The sequence below is a fragment of the Typopeltis vanoorti genome, chromosome 1, assembly GCF_054136105.1.
Source record: "Typopeltis vanoorti isolate ZY-2024b chromosome 1, IOZ_Tvanoo_1.0, whole genome shotgun sequence".
Lineage (NCBI taxonomy): Eukaryota > Metazoa > Arthropoda > Arachnida > Uropygi > Thelyphonidae > Typopeltis > Typopeltis vanoorti.
The window spans coordinates 183,334,936-183,362,072 of NC_143549.1; the positions used below are offsets into that span (position 1 = coordinate 183,334,936).

Here is a 27,137-nt window from a genome sequence, read left to right on the forward strand (position 1 = left end):
CCAGTAGATGAAGCAAGAAAGAAACAAAATAAGTTGGTGCTTTTGTTCTGCTGCTCTCTGGCCAGTCGTGCTATTATTAAGAACCCCTGGGAACTGGAAATTGTAGTCATTAACAATTATAACAGGGAGTGTTATAACTGTTAAACAAAGCTAAAAGGTTAAAGAGCGCAAAGTTCTTTACAAGATGTAAAAATGTATGGCACAGAGCAAGTTTAGCATGAAAAATTAAGTTAAAAATAAAACAAAAATTAAATTAAGGAATTTGCATATAGAGACATATGTGAGCCACGTTCAAAAAAAGATCAAACTTTTTGAATAATATAGTGAGTATGCTATATTATTTAAAAAGTATGCTATATTATTTAAAAAGCATGCTGTGGCTACTGAGCTCACCTAGCGGCAGGTTTTGATATTAAACTGCCACTTGCCCCATTCTGATATGAGCATTAGTCATCGAGTTACATCCACCAAAGTGAGCATGTGCACAACTGTTCATCGGATTAGTGACAAAGTGATAATGAAAGAGCTTGAAGAACAATGTGTTTATGTGTGTGTGTGTGTGTGAAAGTTTGCTGCAAACTTTGTAAAAATTTTACAGAGATTAACTTAACCAAGCATACAGGAAGGACTGTATGAGCCAAACGCAGTTCTATGAGCGGTTTAAGCATCAATGGATGAGTTGGTCAAAGATCAAGGTGATGTTGGTTGTTTTTTGATTGGAAAGGCATTGGTCCATTATGAATTTGTACCACGTGGCCAGATGATAAACAAAGATTTGTGCCAGGAAGTTTTAGCACGTTTGAGGGATGCTGTGCACAGGAAGAGGCCTGAACTGTGGAAGAACCAGTCTTGGATGTTGCACCACGACAATGCACAGTAATCTGTATGGCAAAACATCAGACATCCGTTGTGCCCCATTCACTCTATTCTCCGGACTTAGTCCAAGGAGACTTTTTCCTGTTTCCCAAGCTTAAAACCACTTTGAAAGGACATCATTTCCAAACCAAAGAGGAGATTCAGGAAAATGCATGGCATTACAGAAAGTGTATTCCTGAAAGTATTCCAACAATGAAAGAAATGTTGGGAACGGTATATCGCTAGTAGAGGGGACTACTTTGGAGAAGATGGTTTTTAAAATGTTATCAAATGAGCAATAAATTCTTTATAGCAAAAGTTCAGTCTTTTTTGAACATGCCTTGTGTGTGTGTATACACACACACATAAAAACAAAAAACGATTATCTGTGGATATTGAACAGAATGCATGTAAGACATTCTGAATAAATCAACCTACATACATGTATATATATACGGAGTAGTCGGAAAAATTCTCAGCCTCAACCATAGATGGCAACACTATCGGCAAGATTTTTTTTTTTCTAAGTTGGCACATCTGTCATAAGCATCCATGTGAAATTGCAAGTCATTCTATCAAGTAGTTTGTTTTATACAGCTCTCCGAAGCAAAAGTATTGTTAGTATCCCTTGAAATGGATAAAATTGAGTATCGTGCGATTATTAAATTCTTTGTAAAAGAAGGTTTAAGCCAAAAGAAATTCATTCGAAGTTCATAAACATTTATGGGCACTCTTCTCCTTCATTTTTCACAATTGAGAAATGGACTGCCGAGTTTAAACATTACACACCAGAATCCAAACAGCAGTCAAAATTTTAACCAAGTGGACAGATGCGGTTGTTCAGCACCAAAGAAGACAAGCCGGTTCCATCAGCAGGGAAGGTCATGGCACTGGTGTTTTGGGAATGCTAAAGGCATTTTGTTTATTAATTATCTTGAAAAGGGTAAAACAATAACAGGGGAATGTTATTCTGATCTTTTAACCAGACTAGACGAAAAAATTCGTGAGAAAAGACCGATTTGCAGAAGAAAAAAAATCATCTTTCATCAGGACAATACACCTACCCACAAAGGTGTTTTGGCAATGGGAAATTAAAGGAATAATTATATCTGCACTATGAATTGTTGGGACAACCATCCCATTCCCCAGATTTGGCTCCCTCTGACTTCTATCTCTTCCTTGCTGGTCAGGGTTTTTCTTCGAATCAAAAGGTGATTGCAGATGTAGAGGGGTATTGGCACTGGAGCATTGCTGGAATAAATGTATTAGTCTTAAGGGAGATTATGTTGAAAAATAATTTTTAAATTATAAATTCGTTTTTTCATTGTAAGGCTGAGAACTTTTCAGACCACTCTCATATATAAGGTATAAATATATGTAATTAAATATATAAAAGAAAGAATATATGTATAACTTCATACATACATACATAGAATTATTTGTATGTAAAACAAAAATATTTTATTTTTTCAAGTGGCTCCCATCCATGAAAGGTTGTATGCAACCCTATAGTACATTTGTACCATGGGTGGCCTAAGGATTATTTTTTATTTATTTTTATCAATTTTATATATTTTTTTTCAGATTGTCCCCGAAACTCTGCTCTAGAGATCAAACATGGAAGTTTTTTAAGCCACTTCAGGCCTCCAAGCAGTCTCATACTGGGTGATGAAATTCATCTCCCACCTAAAGACAATCACAAACATCCATGCACACAGTGGGATTCGAACCACAGCCTGTTGGTTGGAGAGTACCACCCCCTCCTACACATACACACCCTGCTTGTCTAAGCACTGCCAATAAGGTGTAAATGAGAGTTGAAAGTCACTACTTCCAAGAATTTAGCAATTTTTAGACCATCCTTCCAATTAAAATTGGGTTGACTGAAAAGAGCTTCATAACAGTATTTGAAGAATTTTTGTGCTGTCCCATAGGATCCTGTGGCTCAGTGAAATACCATGTTCTGCAAGACCAGACCTCTAGGCTAGAAGAAAACAGATGTAATCCATATGTTCTAATCGCTGATGGCCTATAATATGACACCAGTCTGGCCAAAACAGGAGATTGCAGGAATGAAGAATCTGGTACACTCCAGGATGAGCTAAGTGAAGATCAAGGAAATCCTATTTACTAGCAGAAAGGTCATATGAGCTGATTTTAAAGTAAACCTTGACTTGTGTAAATAAATCTTGTGTGCATTCGGAGATGTGATGGTTTCTTTGATTCTGGAAAAATCAGGAATAATATCAGAGTCACGGCAGCATTTGAGAAATGTTACTGGCCTGTAATCATGCAAGATTAAAATGCAACTTACTGAATTATCTTATGAAACTGATCCCTATGTAGGATACAAATTTGACTATTAATTATAACCTATAAAAGACAATATGATTTAGAACAGATATTTTTCATCCAAACTACAGCACATCTTGGCAAATTATTTTCCTACCAATAGCCCAGCATCTGATACTAACATACATAAATGTTTTTTCAGTCTGTACATAAATGATATATCTGATTGCATCTCAAAATTTAAAAAAAAAATTGAATTCCAGATGATCTTCAAGTCAATAAACAAGATTTGCTTGATCCTGCCTTCCACTAAAGACAAAGTATCCACACTTAGCTCATCCAGGGATATATGGTATTCTTTGTTCCTCAGTTTTGGCTAGACTGGTCATACTGTAGACATATCCAATGATCAGATTGGATATGTCTACATACCCAATGATCATTGGGTATGTAGACATCTGATCATTGGATATGATGGTGATCATATCCAATGATCAGATTCATATATTCTGATCACTGGATATGATCAGAATATATGAATTACATCTGTTTTCTCCAAGCTGAAAAATCTAGTCTTCCAGAACATGGCATTTGTATTAGTTTCTATTATTGAAACTAATACAAATGCTATGTTCATAGGATAGGATAGGATAGAAATTATTGTGAATAATTTCTGTCCTATCCTATGGGACAGGACAAAAATTATTCACAGAAGTCTTTTCAAATTTGAGACACTCCTCAAGGAATGTTATGACTCTTTGCAATAAACCCAATCTTAATAAGAATGATGGTCTAAAAATTTCTAAATTCTGAAAAATAATGACTGAACTAATGTTAATCTGTAAACAGGTATCAGCAATTTACACAAACAGTTTTTTTTTTTTTTTTTTTTGCACGTATATACGTACACACACAAAGTATGGAAGTTTACTTATCAGATCCTTTATACTTTACAACTCAGTGTATTACTTTATCATGCTAACTGAGATCCTTAGCTTTAACTTGTGTAAAGACTAACTGAAGGCCACACTTCAATCCCTCAATTATGCTGCAAACACTTTTGCAACACGATATTTGAATTTTCCTGCATTTTATGTTAAACCAGTAAGTAACTTTGATGAAGCTACTAGATATTAATGTAGCAAAAGTTGCTGGGCATATGTTTTTAGCTTGTGTTAATTATGACAAACATTATAAACAAAAACTACTTAAGTTCAGAAAGCAAAACGATACTAGTTGATGGACTTAGGTGTAGGATGTTATTCATTCCTTATTTTAACAGTATTACAACACTCAATAAATATCAAATTATAAAAGAATGCTTTTTAACTGGCTTATATTTTGCTGGATTTCAAACCAGAATCCTTAGGGAAAATCAACATGTTACAGTTTACATGTGAGAATGAGTAAATGTTCAAATGTAATAGACAAAAGATTTAAAGTCCTAATTTAGTGCTGCTTTCTAATGTTGTATAAAGGAAGTTATTACAGTTGTGTAGGAGTTGATCTTAACATGACTGGCTCACAGACTTTTGGAAGATTAATGCAGCCATACTTGTCAAGGTTATGATAATGCTTTGTAGCCATTGCTGACTCTAAAAATACACTTTCTGATCTGTAATGACTTCTATATATTACAATGGTTTTCTTCCATCTAATCCTGTGTTCAGGTGTTCATGTTCAAAGCACAGTCTGCTAGACCTGACTTGCTATAATAATGTATTTTAGCAAATGTAGTATATGTAAATGTATTAACTGTTTATATTTCATCCATAGTGGGATAAGTCAACGGTAACTACAGAATGTGCTAGAGGATGGAGTTTGTCCATAAGAGAGTAGATCAAAGTAGTTGATTTGACACGTGGTGTGAAAGTTATATTGTATTACTACTTTAACTACCTTTTCAGGTGTGCCTTGGATATATCCCCCCCCCCGTGTTGGGGAAGGGCTCCTAGAGTAGGGTGGCCATGTAGTATTTTACCCATTTTGTCAGAGCCAAGAAATTGGCCAAGAAAAGAAAAAAACCAAGAAACCATTGGCCAAGAAAAGAAAAAAAAAAAATTAATTTTAATTCCTTTCAAATTATGTATTTTTATAAGAAACTTTTATTGTAAAAATAATACTTTATATCATTCATGTAGTGACAGTTATTACGTATAATGTACTTTTCTTCTTTCTATGAAGGAATCGAAAAGGCTATTGTGTTTAATTAATCTAATTATTATTTAGAATAAATTTGGAATCATAACTTTTATTATTTTTTTTTATATTAAGGTAATTTATTTCAGGAATTTATTAAAAATTTTATGGTATATGTATGAAAAGAATAAAATTCAACTTATGAACATTCAATACAAACATTTCCATGAACCCATTATGTTCATAAGTTGGTAAGCAGGTAAGCCTCAGTGCTTTAGGCTGGTTGCTGAAAGTCCATTATAAAGGGAAACAGTAGCAGTAAGTCCACAATATTCCCACATATCAGCATGACCAATGCAAAGTCAATCAAAAATAACTTTTCTATGATACTGTGCAGATGGAACTGCAATGGTTTGATTTCTGACTTATGAGGAGCAGAGTCGGGAAAGTTCTGATAAACACCTAGAACAAAACTGATATTAAAGCAGCTGATATAATTACATACAAGGATATAAGAATATCAGAATATTCTCTATTATTGCAGTTCCTTCTCTGTTTGCTTTTAAGTGTATTAAGGTCTCATTTAAGGAATACTGGTAAAGAGTGAGGTGATGTCAAAACTTACCAATATATCTGTATTATTTTAGGTTAGATTTTCAACCAAGGTTTTAAAATGGGTACAGTTTTTTTATATAAGATGCAGCAAGTTCCATAAGGAAGGGGGGGGGGCAAGAGGTTTGTCAGCTGTTTTGATAATTTGTAGCATGAAGCATCAATGGCATCTAACTATAGGTCTCAGGGAGGAATCAGGTTTGTGGATTTAAGGTAAACCATATATCTGGAGATGGGGGGGAATCAAAAGGTCTGAGTTTTTTTTTCTAATGTCTGGTGGCCAGGATGATACTTTAAGTTTTTTAACTTGTGTTTTTATGCAATCATGACCTAGTGGGATGTAGCTAGTGCAATCTTGGGAGAATAATATCCATTTTTTGATTATATTCTGTGGCATTATCCTTATCTGCTCTGGTGATGACAATACTTTTATCTTTCAGTAACTTTCTGTTAAGGAAAAATCCCATAAAAACATATCAATGGCAGCATCTAATTGAAATACTGCCACTACTCACTCCAAATCGACCTTCAGGATGGCAATACTGGGATAATTTCTTGCAGGCTACTCTTTCAACCTCTGACCACAATTTGAAGTCCAGCAGATTGAGATTGTGACTTCCAGACAGACAATGAGATATGTGGTCCGTCTGTTGTATGGTCCTCACCTTGTGTGCAGGGGCTGAGTTCTGTTGGAAAGTCCATTGTCTACCATGAAACAAGGTGTTGTTCAGGGGCTGTAACACAGGTCCCAGCACAATATTCCCCCCCCCCCCCCCAATATATCACCTGCACCAAACCATCACCGATGCAGAGTGTGATGACCTCCCTGAATCCTTGGTGCTATGGCATGTAATGTACAATCACATGGGCATATACCTGATCATTTTCAGTTAAAAGTGACTCTTCAATAGTGAAAATCTCATCTGTGAAAAGGATATCTCTGTCTGTTGTTCATGTACTGCCTGAGAAGTGCCTTTGATTTTATCATCCTTTTGGCAATGCTATTTACATCAAAAACAGTTGAGCTAACAGTATTTAAATATGTAAATAGTTTTAAAATATGATAAACGAGTTAGAAAGAGTTTGGGATCAAGTGTGGAGTTTTTAAAATCAGCATAAGTTGTGGTGTTAGGAAGTGTCCAGTAAAACAATGATACTCTCATCTCCAGGTTATCAGTTAAGTACACGTTGCATCATTCTCTGTGAAATATTCACATTTTGCGACATCACTTTCTGCATTCTCACAGGATTATGGCAGAGGCATGCCTTCACACTCCCCTCACAAACTGCTGGGTCCTAACGCAGCATGACTGACCTGTTCTCTGCCGGTCAGATACGTCTTCTGTATCGTAACAATGGTTGATAGTCTGATATAAAAAATCCTAATGATATGAAGTTTTAGCATGTTGAAAATAACAGGTGGCTGCATTCCAATTTTGTGAAGTGCTATTACAGCTATATGGCTCACATAATCTTCCCACTGCATGTTAACTCTTATAGCTAGACAACGCTTCCCACTGATAAACATGTTGGCTGTGCACACCACTAACGGAACTGGACTCGCATAATTCTGTGGACAGTGTGGGAGGGGTTTGTGCAAGTAACAGTATTTATGTTTGCTGGAAATTATATATATATATATATATATATATATATATATATAATAATACTAAGAATAGTGATCAGAGCTTTACCCACCTTTACAATGAGTTGCCCTGGTGTTGCACCACCTTTAGACTTGAACTACGTTCAGGTGCAAACTTAACTGTTTGTTTGCTTACTTGGGATTAGGAGTATACATTACCCAAGGTAAAAACTTATTTACACACACACACACACACTACTAATTGTTAGGATTTGGGAAATTCATTTTCATAGAAGACAGTGACACAACTGATCTCATAAAATGATATTTAGTCTTGCAGTACCTCAGTCGCAAAGTTGCTTTGCTTTAAACTTAAGAAATTTGAAGCAAAGCAACTTTTGATTATTTCTTGAATGGCCTGTTGTAGAGTTTCAGAAAATTCTAAGAGAACAATATTAATGCTTTTCTGCTTGCAGTAAATTTGGAGCCAGGAATCCAGGCGAGTAAAAAGGTACTGTTGATTTTGGCAAAACTCTTTCACAGTTGCTTTTAATGATTAGAAATTATTCATCTACTGTGTTTCAGGATCAAAAGATGGCATATATGCGTCCTTCATTTTCTCGATTTCATCAGACTGCATTGGTGTTAGTTGAGAAGATTTTCAATAAACACCAAATTCATTCTAATTCAAACTTTTTTTTTTTTTTTTGAATCAGAATGAAAAAAATCCTCATAAATATGAAATTTGATCATTGCACATCAAAGCAACATTAAGTATGCTTTCATTAGCATGCCTTCATTTTGCTCACATAAAAAGAAATATCAAAATTCAAGTATTGAGTTAAGACTACTCTTTTGTATGCACAATGCATTAAACAATTAATGTAATTTCATAAATTAATTGATGAATTTTATTTTAATGTTGTTTGCTATATTGAGGGTCTATTCTGTGAAATTTTGATGAAACAATGATAAACCTAATTTTCCCCAGCTGCTACATGTCACAATTTTATTGATAGCACTAACCTTTGTCAGATATAAAATACAAATATCTATAAGATTTTTTAAAGTGAAATTCATATGCAAGACATAAAATGCCATTCCAGTATTATCTAAACAAAGAAACCAGTTATTTGTCACATCCCAAGTCCTGAGATTTCTGGATATTTTTCAAGTCACTCAATTAGATAGCCTAGCACATGCAATTGAGCTAAAATGATCAATTAAACCAAAATAATAATGAATACAAAGTAAAATCAGTTAATTGATACAAGTGTGTATGGGAAACTCAAAACAGGGAGAAAGTGAAATAATTTGAATATTGAGAAGTAATGATTACAAGCCAATCAAATGAAGTAGCAGAGCACAGAATCAATTAAAGAAAGCTAATTAGGCTTTTTATTCTCTCTTATTTGTGTTCAGGTAAAAAATACATTCACTGGAAACTACTACTACTTCTTCAACCTTTTGGTTCTGTCCACTGCTGGAAGAAGGTCTCCCCCGTGGTTTTCCAGACCACACAGTTTTCTGCCACTCCCATTCATCTCACACCTGCAATTTGTTCATCCCTCCATCTTTTTCTTGATCTTCCTCTTTGTCTTGCTTCATCCATTGGTCTCCACTCTGTTATTCTTCTAGTCCATCATCTGGCAATATGGCCAGCCCATATCTACTTAGCCTGTTTAATGTATTTTACAATATCCATGACATCTGTTTGAGATCTTATCCAGGCATTTGTCTTCCTATCTCTTAATGTTATTTTTTAACATACTTCTATCCATGTGATGTTGTGTTGTTCTCAGCTTTTTGTTTAGAGCTTCTGTTCAAGTTCATGTTTCTCCTCTGTATGTTTGGACAGAAAGTATGCAGTGGTCGAAAGCTTTCCTTTTTAGACTCATAAGGTGTCACTTCTGAATATCTCTCTCATTTTCCCATAAGCCATCCATCCAAGGTGAATTCTTCGTTCAATCTCTTTTCTTTGGCAATCCTTAAAGGATAACAATTGATCCAAATATAAATATGAAGTAACTTGTTCTAGTTTGTGGTTTTCAACTTTGACAGTTCTATGGTTTATGTATTTATTCATCATTTTTTTGTTTTTTCTCTATTTAATTTTAATCCAATTATTCTGGAAACTTCATTTAGCTGATTTAGCCTTTCTTCCAGATCTTCAAGACTATCTACTATTAGGACAACATCTTCTGCAAATTTCAGATGATGCAGCCTTTCTCCATTTATGTTTATCCCTTTTGTTTCCCAATCAAGGCTTCTAGAGACTTCCTCTAGTGCAGCTGTAAATAATTTGGGAGATATGCTGTCGCCTTGCCAGATGCCTTTTTGTATTGGAAACATTTCACTGTTTTTATATAATTTAATTACAGAAGTTGCATTATTGTAAATATGTTTTAGTGTTTCAATATATGGTTTCTCAGTTCCCTGGGTATCAAGTTGCTTTTTTGTAATCTATATAGGCCAGAAATAAGGGTTTACTGTAATTCTTCCTAAATCCAACTTGTTCGCAGGATTGCATTCCCTCTAGTTTAGATTTTATTCTATTATTTATAATTTTTGTGAAGACTTTATATATGGTGGGGAGTAGGTTTATAGGCCTGTAGTTTTTAATTTCTTCCTTATTGCTCTTTTTAAAAATTAATATTAGAAGTGAATTGTTCCAATATTTTGGAATTTTTCTCTGTTTTAGGTATTTATTCAAGAGTTTAAGTCAGCTGTTTGATGACAGGGCTTCCTCCCAGTTTTAAGAAGTCTAAAACTGGGAAAGGTCCCAGGAGAAGATGGAATTATGGGACCTTTCCATTCTTCATTTCCACTTCACCTTGTAAGATTCCAGGGGCATCATATTCTTCCTCACTCGAGTTATCCATAGATGATTCTTGGATGTCTCAGCCTTTGTCTTCATAGAGTTCAGTATAAAATTCCTAAATTCTTTTGACTATTGCATCTCTATTTTTTTTATAAGTTCACCATTTTTTTCCTCTTACAGCAGCTATTTCCTTTGTTCCAACTGATAATAATAAAATATAATAAATTTAGTTTAATCCTTTATCCAAGTGTGAGCAAACAAAGTTTGCGCCTGAAAGTATCTTCAGGACTGGGGTAAGGTGGTGCAAGCTACTATCACTCCTCTCTCAGTATCACCCATAATGCAAAACACATCTCCTTGCAGATATGTCTAATGTTATGCATTAAGGGAAGGGCCACTACCCAGACTAGTTTCGACCTTTATTGAGGTCTCTTCAGTGGGAGCCCAAGTGGAGATACTAGCCAGAAGCATTAGCAAGGTCATCTCTACCTATAGGAGTTGCCAAATGGTGTGCCACCTTTTTAAATTACTCTGGATTTAGAGAAAGATGTTGAAAGTTTATTTTTCACTTGGTTAGAATATAATAAATTTAGTTTAATCCTTTATCCAAGTGTGAGCAAACAAAGTTTGTGCCTGAAAGTATCTTCAGGACAGGGGTAAGGTGGTGCAACACCAGAGCGACTCTTTGCAAAGGTGGAGCAAGCTACCAACACTCCCATCTCAGTATCTTCCTGGCTCCCACAGAGGTCTCCCCAGTGGGAGCCAGGCCCAAGTGGAGATACTGAGAGAGGAGTGATAGTAACTTGCTCCACCTTTGCAAGGAGTCGCCCTGGTGTTGCACCACCTTACCCCAGTCCTGAAGATACTTTCAAGCGCAAACTTTGTTTGCTCACACTTGGATAAAGCATTAAACTAAATTTATTATATTCTAACGAAGTGAAAAATAAACTTTCAACTCCAACTGATAATGTTCATCTTAGGACCTTCATATTACTATTGTTTTCTTTTGTTTCTTTAATTTTCCTAGTATTATATGACCTAAGTTCATGTTTCATCCTTTTACGTAGTTTTACAAAATTCTGCATATTCTATTTTATTGGTGTCATTCAAATCTCTTTTCATCTCTTCTTTTCTTCATCAGATCTAAGGTTTTCTGTCTTAGTTTTCCCTCTCTTTGGTGCCTTTTTATACCTCCTATTTCGAGTGTATACAGTTTAAGATAGATTTTGTTAAGATTTCATTAGCATTATCGATGGTAGTAACTGTGTTTAACTTTTTTTAGTTCTAACAGATAAGCTTAGGCATTGATGGTTATTCATGACTTATTTTTCACGATATTAACAACACCACAAACACTTTTATCAACAAAGATGTTTTATTAACGCTAATATTTCGCTGATTTTCAACTCAGCATCATCAGAGCACAACACACATGTAAACGCGACAGTGAGTGAGTGAAACAATATAATTGCACAAGACAAAAGATCTAAAGTCCTATTTTTGGCGCCCTCTAACGGGGAAAAAAAAAAAAAAAAAAAAACCAGCAGTTATCCAGGAGTTTTTCTTAGGATAACCGTCTCCCAAATTTTTGGCAAATTAATGCAACCATATTTGTTAAGGTTGGGAGAGTTCTTCAAAGCCATTGCTGACTCAAAAAATAATCTTTCTTTTTTTAGTTCATTTTTGAGTGATTCTCTATAACAGCTTTTATTGTGGTAGAGGTTTTGTAGATTCACTAAATTGGACTTTTTTCTTATGAGCTTATTCCGTTTCTTCAAATTTTTTGTTGATCCATACTTTTGCCCTTACTAGTCCGTGGTCACTTCCTGTATTGAATCTATTAAACAATTTGGTATTTTTTATTATATATCTTCTGTTGGAGAGGATGAAGTCTATTTCATTGTAAGTTTGTCCATTTGGACTTCTCCAAGTCCATTTCCGGTTGATTTTCTTCTTGAAAAAGCTGTTCATAACAAAGAGGTTATTTTCTTTTGCGAATTCAGCAAGTCTTTCTCCTCTTTTATTCCTCTGTCCAAATCCAAATCTACCGATGGAGTTCAGATGGTCATCTCTGCTTCTAACCTTGGCATTAAAGTCACCCATTATAATTATGTAAAATTCTTTAGAATTATTTAATGCAGATTCTAATGTCTCATAGAAATCTTCTATCTCTTCATCTGGATGGTCTGTAGTTCGGGTATATATTTGTATAATTTTCAGTTGGTATCTTTTATTTATGAAGAGACTTAGTTCAGCTATTCTTGATGCTATTTTATCGACAAACAGTTACCTATGGAATGTAAAACTTAGTATTTGCGACAAAAAAGGGTGTAGGAATTTGATTTGAGCTTTTGGCAGGCAAAAAATCCTTAGAAAAAAGTTAGTCCAGTGAATGATAATAGCCTCTGGAATATTGGACACAATTGTATTATTTTATAAAATTGTTTTAATTTTATTAAAAACCTATAATATTTAGTTTCATCAAGTTCCAAAAGTTGTGGTAGGTGGATGATGTTTTTTGAATGGAAGACTACAATAAATGATATGATGTTTGACAAGAGACCAAAAGAAAACCCAAGATGGGAAGATACCATTAGTCAAGATAACACCATACTGCAATGTTCAAAGTGAAGAAGCAAGGTTTTGGATAGGCATGGATTAAGGTGATAAATTTAAGATGCTGAGACTCAATTTGGGTTGTAGAATAACCATACAAAGATATTTTGAAGATCTAGTTTGTCGTATATAAGTGTGAATGGGAAACCCCAAAAAATTGGAATGAACTATGAAGAGTAGAGAATATGTTGTGGCCTTATAAGAAGACTTGAATAAATTGAGTGAATGGGCATGGAAATGAGAGTTCAATTTTGTAAAATGTAAGGTTTTAAAATTTAGAAAACAAAGATGGGATGTAGAATTTATACTTGGTGGGGATATGTTGTTGCAAATAAAAGATCTTTAAGGATCTAAAATTTAATTCAAACCCAAAATTGTGAGGACAACACAAAGAATTCTGGGAATGATGTGGAGGACACTGACCTGTAGAAGGAAGAAGATTCTTGTTCCGTTGTCTAAGGCTTTGATTAGGCCACACATGGACTTCTGTGCCCAGATTTGGTCACCTGGTTTTCAAAAGGACCAAGAGATATTGGAAATAAGAGGTAGTTTCTAATCTCTGGAATGCTGAATATGAGGAAAGATTGATTAGATGCAATTTAGAGACTAGTGAAAAGGAGGAAGAGGAGTGATATGATATGAAAGAGACCTACAAGTTAGTAAGGGATTGTTATAGGATCAATGTTGGAAGATCAGGGGAAAACCAGAGAACATCCCAGGAAGCTGTATAAGGAAGGCATGAGCATGGGAGCAAGAAACAGGTTTCTTTGCATGCAGAGTTGCAAATGATTGGAATGCCAATCATTCACAACTGAGAATGTGGTGCCTACAGAGAATTTGAGTGTGTTTAAGTGTGGTATCATACATATCTCATCACACAAAAGGACCTCCTAGATGAGTCTTTGACTCCTTGGAGGTCTTGGAATAATAATAATAATATTTCTACAAATATAACAAGACAAGAAAAATTAGTCTTTACATTTTAAAGCTACAGAACAAGTCAAAAATTTTACTTACCTCTAATTTCCAAGGATCTTGGCAAAAAATCCATAACAGAGTGCACATTTTATTGAATATAGTAACATTTTTTCCTCTGAAGATTCTCATCAAATCCAAAATTACTGAGATAGAATCCTTGGCTGACCAAACTGCAACTACTGTGTTTTCATACTAAGAATTAAAAACGTTGAAAACAGGTGTGAGACAAGGATGTACATTATCCCTTCCATTATTCATTATCTATATGAATCACATTATGAAGGAAAGTGGTATTAAACAATCAAAATTGGAGATGTTAATATCAGCTCTTTGGTTTATGTGGCGATGTTATACTTATCAATAAATCTGCTACGAGTCTGCAAGATTCCCTGACTAAATTGAATAACTGTTGTAATAGATATGGTATGAAGGTCAGCAATAAAAAGACAAAGACAATGAAAATAGGCAGAATCGTTGAAAATGTCAACTGCATTGTGAACGGAGAACCTGTGGAACAAGTAAAACATTTCACCTACTTAGGCACGATTTTTAATGAAGATGGTAAATTAAATATGGAAATAGACAACAGAATCAATAAAGCTGGTATGGTAGGAAGTCAATTGAATAAATTCATATGGAATAAGAGAGAAATTAGTCGAACACTAAATTAGCTGTATACAAGTGTAAACAAGCTGTATACAAACCAGTTTTAATTTATGGATCTGAGAGCTGGGTCAGAAGTAAAACACTTGACCAAAGACTAGAGACCACAGATATGAGAGTCCTGAGAAAGATTAGAGGCGTGAACAGATGGCATCAATGGCAATATTGTATTAAAAACGAGGATATAAGGAAAGAACTTGACATTGTCAGCATCCAGGAATGCGTTAGCAGAGCTAATCTCAGGTGGTATGTTTATTTAAACAGAATGGGAGAGGAAAGATTGGCAAAACAAGTGTTTTCTGCCAGGTTGGCAGGAAAACGACCCAAAGGAAGAGCAAGATATAGGTGGATTGATACGGTACAAAGTCCCTTAGAAGACAAATATAAGATCTGATAATATTGGAGTCTTGAAAAGTAACAGACTGATCTGGAGGAAAATTGTAGATAAGAAGTTAGTAATGATGTAAATTTTTCATGTAGTACTTTCATATCCTGTACACCCCTTGAGGGTACAAGGCAGGAATTTGATGATGATGAAAACAGTGAAAAGATTACATGAACTTATACAAAAATAAATACAACTAAGTCTAAAAATCTGAGTGATTTAAATTTGAGTAGTCACAAAAATTTGAACCTCAGTTTCTTTATCTCGTCTTTCTCTATCTATCTTAATCTCTATCTCACCAGCCAGTGCAAGACTAGTCAGATGTGTGTTTTTATGCTTTGCTTGTTTTATGCAAGTTATCCATAACTAAGTGCCTAAATTTTTTCACCTTAAATACGAAAGTTTTTCTACCTCCCCATGCTAGTAATGTTAAACTGCCTATAGTTTTAATGCCATAGTTTCACTTCATATCTGTTCTGGACATGTGGACTACCTGCCACAGGCAACAGATTAGCAACCATGGCAACTGAAAACTTCACTACTACAGCTGAAGAAAGATACCAGGAATCCCAATACTTCAACAAAGACAGAAGAACTTTCAGAAGGAAAACAGGTCAGTCATTTTCAATACTTATGCTAATGTAGTATCAAAAGCTAAAACCTTATCGCCAGCAAAAACACTGCTTTCACACACACTAATATGGTACTAGCAAACAGCCAATTAAACAGCATTTCCACAACTAATTCCACTAACCATGGCATTTCTAGAGAAAATGGAATAGTCATTTTTGCTACTAAAGAAAATGTGCCTTTGGAAGATTAACAGTGATTACTAAGTTTGTGCCACCTGGTCATGCTCTGTACACCCATCTTGAAATACCAAACCACAACCCCCACCATATTTTCAATATCTACTTACTACACAGGGTGTGCTGGCAGCAGAAGTTTTGAACTTCATAAATGTCCATCTTTTAAAATTGACCAAGAACACCTCATTACTGAAGACTTCAACAGCACCCTTGACAACAAAACGGACTGGTTAAACTGCACCGTGAATTGCACCTCTTTAATCAACACATCGAAGGAAATGGTGAACTTGTTGATTCCTTCTGGCACCAACATCCAGAAAAGAGATCCTACACTTGGAGATCATATATTACAGCATCTACCAGGCTCTACTGCACAGATTTCACCTCTCTAAACACAATTTCTCTAATAAGAAACATACCTCATCCTGCATCATTAAATTGGAATTTTCATCATCCTATATGGCATATGGCACACTGCAAGACTCAAAATATGTACAGAATCTCCAAGCCTTGTTACCCAACTTTACTAAATCAAAAAAAGATACAGCAAAATCTATTAAAACATGGTGGCCAAACCTGAAATCTTAAATACACACAAATCAATAGTCATCAAAAACATCAAAAGAGAAATATCAGCATTAGACAACTTGAACAGCAGCTTCAGTTCCTTACTAAAGAAAGTCCAGAATATCAATCAGTTCTCCAAGTCATACAAGCACAGCTGGAACAGCAAAGGAACTCTCCTTAGATCATGGTACACAAATATAAACTTCTCAGATGCTCGCACAAAGTACTTCTTCACTCTAGAAAAAAAAAAGTCAAGAAGCAGGCTTGCATCTCAGCCATTAGACTATAAAACAGTAAGATTACAGGCGACCCAAGTAAAATTATATTTGAAATAGTGCAATACTACCAAACAACATATATACCCATAGGAACCCATAGAAACATACTACTGATGTTATCCGTGAAATGCTAACAGGAAGAAGAAAGTCTCTTCCAAACTACAAAACAGCCTATAGAAACCCATCACCTTGAAAGAACCAAAGATAGCATGTAAATCTCTGCCAAAGAACAAATCCCCCAAGGCTGGACAGACTTCTGAGTTCTTCCAGGTATTCTGGGATCACCTAGACTGCTTCTCCTTAAATTGCGATAGGAAGCTTACCTAAATGGACTTCCACAATCTGTTGCATATCTCATTACATAGAAAGGAGACTACACAAACCTGAGAAATTTCACCCTATATCATTGATTAATACAGACTGCAAAATCATCTCCAAAGTAATCACAAACCATCTGAAGCCTACACTAGCTGATGTTATTGGCCACTATCAAACCTATTTAGTGCCAGGATGATCAATGCATAATATAAACTTTATTTAATCAGGGATCTCATCCGCATCACAAAACAGCCAAAATGAAAATTTAGTGCTAATCAGTCTTGACCAGGAAAGAGCTTTTGACAGAGCATGAATATTTCTTCAAAGTACTGAGAATATTCGGATATGGCCTCTTGTTATCCAAAGAGTCCAACGACTATACAGAGGAGCATGTTTTTGCCTAAAGATAAATAAATGGCTCATCCACACATTACCATACTCTCAAGGAATTAAACAAGGATGTCTGCTTTCTGGACAATTTCACTCATGCTAGCCACTGAACCGAACCTTTCTTGAGTAAAATATACAACACCATGATTTCCAAACAAACTAACATACGAAAACTCCATATGAAGATCAGCCTATCAGCATATGCAGATGGTGTCGCAATCATACACAATGATTGTGACATCATCTGCACAATCATCATCTTCACAATGATGAAGAAATGAAAGCAATCCACACGGTTCATATACTATATGCGCAGGCCTTTCGGGCAAAGTTAAATTCGAAAAGTCTTCTGCCTTGTGGGCAAGCAACTGGAACACTAGAATGGTCTCTCCAATCAAATGCAACTGGTCAATGAAGGATAAAAATACTTATGTATCTACCTCAGTAATATCCAAGCTCACAATTCACAACTGGACACAGCTACACAACCACTAGATAAATGGAACAACATCTGAGCAACTTCATTGGAGAAAGAGTGCTAATCATCAACCAGATGGCTGCTAGTGTGCTATGACACACTTTCAAAGTATTAACACCACCTGAAGACTTCCTCCATCAGATCCAGAAGTCAATAACATGATTCCTCTGGAACAAAACTAGCTGGACAATTTATTCAGCCCTCTTTAAGCCACTCAACAAGGGAGACCAGGGCCAGATCTCACTTGAAAACAAAATCATCTCCTTAATGATTATCTTTCTCCTTGGAACCCAGACCTATGCAACAACTCTCAAACATATTCTGAAAGAAGCCACCAGAGGATGCAAGTCACCTGGTGGCTTTTTTTCAGAATATGTCCACAGTCCTTCAAATAGTTACCGCACCACCACCCCTCCCAAACTGTCTCCATTCAACTGTGATGCCATGCAATGCTCAAAAAGCACAGAGCCTCATCACACACACTAACTGGGTCATCCCTGAGGCAGTACTCACAGAGCCTCTGTTTTCAAACAGAAACATTAAAAGTCCAATAACTGGCCAACCTTTCCTTTTTGCTACCTGGAGCTGCGCAGGTAAGAACTTTAGAAGACCTTCTAACCAAGAAACAGGAGTGGAAAACTTTCCAAAGTTTAATGCTGAAAACCACTAATGCAACAGAGCAATGTCAACAAATTCAAGCAGCCATTATGAATGCCTTTCCAGACATCAGTACATCACAAGGGATTCAAATTTCAACCAGAAATTTCCAAGAACCCACCTTTCACATTTTGTCCTCTAAAACCTCTCTATTGCTTCAGCCTACTAATTTCAATAAAGTATACTACCACCAAACTTCAGTACACCCTGATTCACCTTTTACATCTGCATTAATATCTGAATCCCCCACCTCGTGTGGTGACCAGGGCTAAAGAATAGTCCCAATGTAACCTATGCATGTCGTAAGAGATGACTAAAATGGGTACCAAGTGCTCCTTTCTTTTAGGGTTACACGGTGATCAGCATTCATTTTAAAAATTTTATGGAATTTACAACCATGTTAAAAAACTTTTTTTTTTTTTTTTTTTATTATCCCGACGTTTCGATCTTCACATCAAGATCATCATCTGGAGCGTACATAAGTATACAGAACAAGCTGAGTTACATCATTAACTGTAAGCTAGAGAAACAATGATTTGATCACATGTTATTCTACTTGCATGACCTCTGGTGAAAAAATCATAAACATCATCAAAGACATTACATTAGAAAAAGATGATTCATAAGTCAGTTTTGACGTCTCTGTCCTCTTTATGAATGTCCCAATCAATGACACAATCCTGCTCCTACAGAACAAATTCCCTCCAGATATCACGGCTCTTTTTGCGCATGTATTACGGTTGGGTTACTTTGTATGGCTAAACACCTTCTACTTACAAAAAGAAGGCACAGCCATGGGCTCGCCATTATCCCACCCCCATTGCTAACTTTTACATGGAACATTTTGAGCAACTTGGCCTAGATTCCTCCTCTCTAAAACCCAAAGTCTGGCTTAGATACGTTGACGATGTTTTCGCGATCTGGTCCCATGGCCGCCAGACATTAGACACATTCCTTAGCCACCTAAACAAACAACACAAACGCATACAGTTCACAATTGAAATTGAAAAACACAACACACTTCCATTTCTAGATACACTTGTCACACGTCTTCCCTCGGGCAATCTCTCCTTCACTGTTTACCGAAAACCGACACATACGGGATAATATATACACATAAACTCATACCACCACCCAACACAAAAACTAGGGGTCATCAACACACTAAAATACAGAGCTAAGACGATTTGTTCCAGTGAACAGGCACTGAAAGACGAGTTTAAAATTATCAGTAATAACCTACAAAAAAACGTATACAGCCAAAATACTATAAACAAAATTCTCTACAAAACCACAATAAAAAACAAAGACAAAGCAGACTACAGTAAAACTATAACCATTCCCTACATTAAAGGAATATAAGACAAAATAAACAGAGTACTACAAAAGTACAACCTCAAAGCCACCTTTAAACCTCCTGCAAAATTAAAAAACTTACTCAACTCATCCAAAGACCCACTCCCTCCACTAGCTCACCCTGGAGTATACCGGATTTATTGTACTTGCAACATACCATATATAGGAGAAACAGGACGCACTATTCCTATTAGACAAAAAGAACATAAATGACACATTCAATATAATAATTATGGTGAAGCTGGCCTTTCTGATCATGCCCTGAATACCTTACACAGAATTGACTGGAAAACCACCAGCTGTCTACATCACACTAGAACATGGTATGAACGGAAATTCAAGGAAGCCTGTGAGATTATCAGCAACCACCCCAATCTGAACAACAATGATGGTTTAAAAATCCCAAACATTTGGAAGGTATATATTCGACCTTCCTCACCAAGAACAACTATAAACAGGACTGCAGAAAATCCAGTATTGTAAATAAAACATAAGAATTGTAATACTAAAAATAGGACACCAATTGTTTCTGAAAGAAAACCATCTAAAAGATTGTTTATTCCTGTCATTGCAAAAATAGAATTTAGCTTAATGCAAAAATTTATTTTTTATTTTATTTTATTTATTTTTTTTTTTTCACCAGAGGTCTCACGCCAGTAGAATAACATGTGATCAAATCATTGTTTCTCTAGCTTACAGTTAATGATGTAACTCAGCTTGTTCTGTATACTTATGTATGCTCCAGATGATGATCTTGATGTGAAGATCTAAGCGTCGGTATAATAAAAAAAAAAGTTTTTTAACATGGTTGTAAATTCCATAAAATTTTTAAAATGGGTACCAAGTGCCTTAGCAGGGGGTATAGCTGGGCCACCTTGCCTTCAGAGGACAAAAATTTGGAGGCCTGGTCCTCCAAGTTGGGAGTTTGGCAATGGGCTAACAGCCCATTCCTGTAAAAAAAAATCTCTTGTTAAGAAAGCTAATCAATTGAAAGCTGGACTGACTTCAAGGAAACACATGAAAAGGAAAAGGTTAATGAATTTTGGAACATGGAATGTTAGAACAATGTTACAGGTAGGGAAAATGCAAAGTATAGCAGAAGAATTAAAGAAATATGAATACTTTCCTTCATGCTTAAACGGTGATCAGAATACTTCATCATGAAACTCATGGAAACAACTACAGTGTTAGAGTAAAACTTTGGTTTAATATATACCAAAATAAATACTCGACGCTTCAACCTTCACATTAAAGTCATCATTTGGAGTATACACATATATACAAAGAAACAAGTTGAACTACAATCTACATGGTATGCTAAAGTTACTGACCAACTGTTATAACTATTGGCCTGACCTCTGATGTAAAAAACACCTTACTACATCAAAGATAGAGTCCTGTTGTTATTATTATTATTATTATCTATTAGGTTACAAATTAAATGAAGCTGGAGAGCAACATGTTTACCAAAAGAAAAAAAAAAAAAATATATATATATATATAATAAAATAAAAATCACTTATATAAGTATACATATAAATTACAACACACTGGTGTGGATAGTGGCCAATAAACGTTGAAAAATTGCTTGGAGTACTAAAGTTAGGGTTTGCTGGAAAACTAAGTGGGCTGAATGTTTGCCATCCAAATTCTTGGGATTTTTATGCCACTATTATTGTTAAGATTAGGGTAGTTAATTAAAATTTCACAGGCTTCTTTAAATTTCCGTTCATACCAGGTTTTTGTATGATGTAAAGAACAAATACTTTTGCAATCAATTTGGTATAGGGTGTTAAGAGCATGATCTGGGAGGCATGCTTCACCAAAATTGTTAAATTTAATATGTAGTTTGTGTTCTTTTTTATGGATAGGGATTGTATGTCCAGTTTCCCCAATATAAGAAAGTTACAAGTGCAATAGATGCACTAAACCCTAGGGTATGCCAATGGGGGGAGAGGATCCTTAGATGAGTTGAATATGTTTTTTTTTTAATTTTAAAGAAGTTTTAAAAGTGGCATTAAGATTATAATGGTGTAGGATTCTATTAATTTTTTCTGATCACACTTTAATGTATGAGATAGCTATGGTTTTAATGTAATCTATATTATTTTTGATGAAGTTTTATGAAGAACTTTATTAATAGTATTTTTATTATTATTATTCCGGGCAACTCCAAGGAGTCGACAGACTCATCGAGGGAGGCCCTAACATCATGTCAAGAACAACTATTCGACATTGACACAGTATCTATCATACCTTGCCTTGAACTCATTCACAGTCGTAGCACCCACAACAGACTCTGGAAGCTTATTCCACTCATTCACCACTCTCCAAGTAAAAAACCTAGCTCTAACACACTTGTCAACCACGCTCTTGCCCAGCTTCCATGCATGGCCCCTAGTCCTCCCACCACCAGTCATATTTTCAAAAATATCTTCTGGATCAATCTTATAGAAACCCTTCAGTAATTTGAATGTCTCAATCATATCACCCCTCCTTCGCCTATCGTTCAATCTCTGCAACCCACAAATCTTCAACCTATTCTCATAAGGTTCATTCCACAGACCTGCTATCATCTTGGTCACTCGTCTCTGGATCCTCTCCACTTCCTCCCCATCACGAAGAAACCCTGGCCCATAACTGGGCACAGTAGTCCAGATGGGGTCTTATCAAGGCTCGATACAGAGGAACAACTTGTTTGTCTCTGCATGTTAAAGTATTTTTCATAAGCCAAGTGATTTGATGAGCTGATTTAGTCACTTTTGCAATGTGCTCCCTAAACTTCAATTCACTATCCACCAACACTCCCAAATCCCTGGCCTCATCAATCTCCTGGAGTTGGGTTCCACCAATGTGATATACTGCTGCTATTCTTTTCACCCCAAAGTGCATAACCTTACACTTTGCCACATTAAATTGACATCCGTTTTTCCTAGCCCAGTCCTCCAAACTATCCAAATCATCTGTAAAATTTTGACATCCTGTGCACTCACAATTGCTCTACCTAACTTTGCATCATCAGCATACAAGTGAACACTTCCTCTCAAATCCTTTCCTATATCATTGATGAACAAATTGAAAAGCAGTGGTCCAAGAGCAGAGCCCTGCGGCACACCACTAGTCAAAGCCGTCTTTTAGACTCCACTCCAGAATAATCCACTCTCTGGTATCTCTCCTTCAACCACCCTCCTATCCATCTCACCAACCCTATATCTATTCCCATCTGCTCCAGTTTACTGATTAGGGTTCCATGTGGTATCCTGTCAAAGGCCTTGGCAAGGTCCAGTAGTATCACTGTAAACCCATTACCCCTATCCAGTTCAGCCGTCACTGTGTTATAAAACGTGGGCAAGTTACTGAGGCATGATCTACCCTTCACAAAACCATGTTGTCCCCCATACAATATCCCATTTTCATCTATCCAATCCTGTATTCTTTTCTTGACTAATTTCTCTAAGACCTTGACAATGATTCCTGATATGCTAATCGGTCAGTAATTTACAACAGCAGTCTTGGAACCACCTTTATGCAGTGGAACTATCCCCTCTTTCCACCCCCTCGGAACTAACCCAGACTCAAGACTCAAATTAAACAAAATGGCCAAGAGTACTGACAATTCTTTAGCTGCTTCTCGTACGAAACAAGCTGGTATACCATCCAGTCCCATTTTGCTATAGCCATTATTTATAAATGTATTGATAATAATTTTTAATTCTTGTTTAAGAGCTTATTCATTAGAACAAATTGTTATAGCTCTGTTTATGAGGGGGGGGGTATTAATGACTCCACATTTTTGCAAAGGGTTGTGATATGAGTTAGTGCGTATATATTGGTTGGTATGTGTAGGCTTGTGGTAACAGTGAAGGATAAATAGTGAAGAGAGTTCTGATTGAAAATCAGAACTCACTCCTTTTCCTGGATACACTGGTCACACGTCTTCCCTCAGGCAATCTATCTTTCACTGTTTACCACAAGCCTACAATAGAGAAGATACAGAATATGCAACTTTCTTTTCATTGTAGTTACGATGTTGCTTTCTCTAAAAATCTTAATGCTTTCCTTAATGTAATTTCCTTCCCTATACTGTGATCTATCCCTTCCAGAATTTTGTAACCTTAAACTCCGAATCACCCTTTTGTAATTTCCCTATGAAAGTGAAAATTAGCCACCAACTAGGAGTGAATTCTCTAGACCTTCTTTCTGAGGCCGTCTCCTTTTCAGACACTGACAAATTTGTTTTTTAAAGCTGCGCCAGTCAGAATCCTAGGACAGAAGAATCCTTGTTCATAGAGACCTTCCCAGAATCTGAACGCCTATCTTATCTTACTAAAGTTCTACAGTGTCTGTCTGTAGAATTCCTAGCTTGCAGTCATGACTCTAACGTTCTAAATTCCCCTTTCTTATTCCCTTTCGCATAGGTTCATATTTTATGAGTGGTAAGTTGGTCTCATGCTCGGGCAACACTCAGGTTTACATAACAAAACATGTTTATTAGGATCTTAGAGTACTTACAATTAGATTCAAATACATAAAAGAATTTAATCAATTAAACACTAAATCAAACTGGCAAATACAAGTGAATATTTTAATAAATAATCAACAACTCTAGCCTCTAAGTTTATCAATGATACACATAACATTCACAATACAAAATTTTAAATCAGATTCTATCTACAATTCTAGCTCCTCACATTAATTTAGTCACACACATGAGCATAAGTTTTCAGACAATCAGTCCAATGAAAATACCAATAAATTGCTAAGCATATTAGTTATTCAAAGTTCCCTAAGTATTTGTCCATAATTTCTCTTCCACTAGAAACTGATTCGCCTTTCCTTCTAATACTATTGGAAAATAAGTAAGAAAGTTCTGTATGTTACCATTACTGTGTCTGATTACCATCTCTGCCTGGTCCATCTTTTTTTGTTGGATAAGACTGCACTTTCATCAGGTTGCGTCCACGTGGAGGTCATGTTGTTCATCCGATAAGGTCTTTCTCTGCACTTAGCGATGCTAGCGTTCATCTCGATCTTTTGTGGGTCAACTATGGTCAGCGTTCCCGCCTTTGGGAAATAACTTTACGCTGCCTCATTCCGGTATGACTTCTATCGATGGCCCAAAACAGTGGACGCCGACATCTCGTGTACTGCCCATCTGGTACCCATCAAGCATTCACGGAGAAGAGCTCGCTGTCCAACATTGTAGCACTTTCTTCTATTGTTCAGCAATCTCAGGTCCAAGCGAGAACAGGAACAAAACTCAAGAGAGCTTGAAGCTCGTGTGAATCCTTCTTATTCCATCTCTGTTGCGCCCTCTTTTTCGCTGCAGAGATCTTCATATGGCACTTTTCCTTGTGGCTTAAGCAGTTTCATCACAACTCTTCTCCTCAAGGAACGCTCTTTTTTGGGGGAACGCGAGCTCAATTCGCATTCCGCACAAGCCTTCACCTCAGGCATTACGCTAAACTGGGTGGCTAGCACGTGACCCTTGGACTTTAGTTTACACTGGATATACATTTCACATAGAATACATTTTGATCGCTACAACTTACAAAACGGAATTTCTATTTAGACGAACAAAATTCGTTTTTCCTTTGTACTTCACATTAAAGTTATTCATTATGCTCCTTTTTTACAATTTGTTTCCTTACTATAGTACAAGTATCTCTTAGTTATTTATTCTTGTTAAATCTTAAATGAAATAATTTTAACGAAAATTCCTCATTCAAGATCTAACACTATCATCTTACAGTTTTTACAAAAAAAACATGAGAAAACCAGAATCTATAAACTACTGAATCTGAGCATGATCTCATGCACAGCTTGCACAGGAAGCTGAATGGTTGACTGCTACTGGAATGTCATCACCAACAAGAACAAGGAACTCTAAACCAATTCAATGCAGACTGGAATCCATATGGTATGGTACCATTCAGTTGACTGGAGAAGATGATGTGACTCCCCTTATGTAGAAGAAAACAACAGTTGCATGTACGGATGATTAAAAAAAAACCATGTAGTTGTGGATGAACCGAGAACCCCGATGCCTCCTCTACATTCGAAATTGCACTACCTTTTCTGTGATAATGTCAAAATGCCTTATCCTTCTGACTTTTGCCTGTTGCTTAAGTTTTTTTTTTATTATTATTTTTATGTTATTTTTATGATTTTAAGTTATACATAACATGTATTTAACATGCATTTTAAAGTGTAAATGTTTTGTTGTTTCAAGCTAATCAATTTATATCATGACCAAGGTTAAATTAAATATATATCTTTATCTTTTAATAAAGTATTCAATAATGTATTCAGTAAACAGATATACGATTTTATTTATTTAGCCTATATACAGCAGTGCATAATTGGACTAAGTCTAAATGAATAAAATATTCATTATCACGCTAAGTAAATTCTTTTATAAAGGAGAAAAGAGAGAATACACAAAGTTTTTGCATAAAAAAATCATGTCACTTGGTAATACTGAGAGAACAAAAATTCAAGATGCACAAGTCAACAGGCACTGCTGCCTGTTTGAAAAGTGATGAATGGTATTTGAGACTGCAGCTCAGGGAGTATTGATGATAACCTTTGGTTAGGAAGACCCGAGTCTGAATCTCATCGAGTGCATGAAGTACTTTTATAGGTGCTTTTGCAAACCAGTCAGAAAACACATTAAGAGACCCAGCAGATCTCAATGTCAGACTTGGTTCAAAAGCTTGCATAGTGTAGTTTTATTTGGAAGCATAAGCAGATAATCTATTCTACAAAACAGATAAATTTTGAATTCTGAATAGACAGATTTTATAGTGCTTTTTCTGTGAAAAATAGATGATTGATCTTATAATCAGAATAAAAAAATTCAAGACATAGTACTTCTATGCTTTGAAAAAAAAACTTCAAACTCCAATTTGGTAAATAGGGGCACACACTGCTTGTCTTGTGATGTCAAACAGTGAGCCCCTGTTGGAGAACTGAATTCTCCTCTTGAGATTCATTTAAATCTATTACACAAGGCATATCATAAGGGTGGAGGCAAATTAGAGCAACAACTATATCAACTTAAGAATCAAATTAAATTCTTAAGTTGATATATTTGTTATGAACTAATATTAACTGACTTTTAAAATTAAACTATTTTAAATTAGAAAAAATGGAAAGCAGATATGTTAAAATATGGTTCAAGGTTTAAGTATAGACGTGCTGTTATTAAGCTCCTGTGAAATTGATTTTTTTGATTTATTGAGTGTTTACTTAGATTAACTGGTGTGACTTTAGTATATATTGTTTAGTTTTTTAGTAGATTTATTGTATTAGTGCATTTAGTCATATAACTGTAGT

General features: G+C 35.7%; 1 protein-coding gene across 1 annotated transcript in view; it reads right to left on the reverse strand.

Annotated features, from left to right (window-relative positions):
* Positions 1–27,137, reverse strand: part of LOC150110692 (uncharacterized) — a 464,373-nt gene that overhangs the window by 22,237 nt on the left and 414,999 nt on the right. Inside the window, exon 22 of the mRNA XM_090405298.1 lies at positions 13,938–14,090. Coding sequence (XP_090261424.1) covers positions 13,938–14,090 — 153 coding nt within the window. The remainder of the gene's footprint in view (positions 1–13,937; positions 14,091–27,137) is intronic.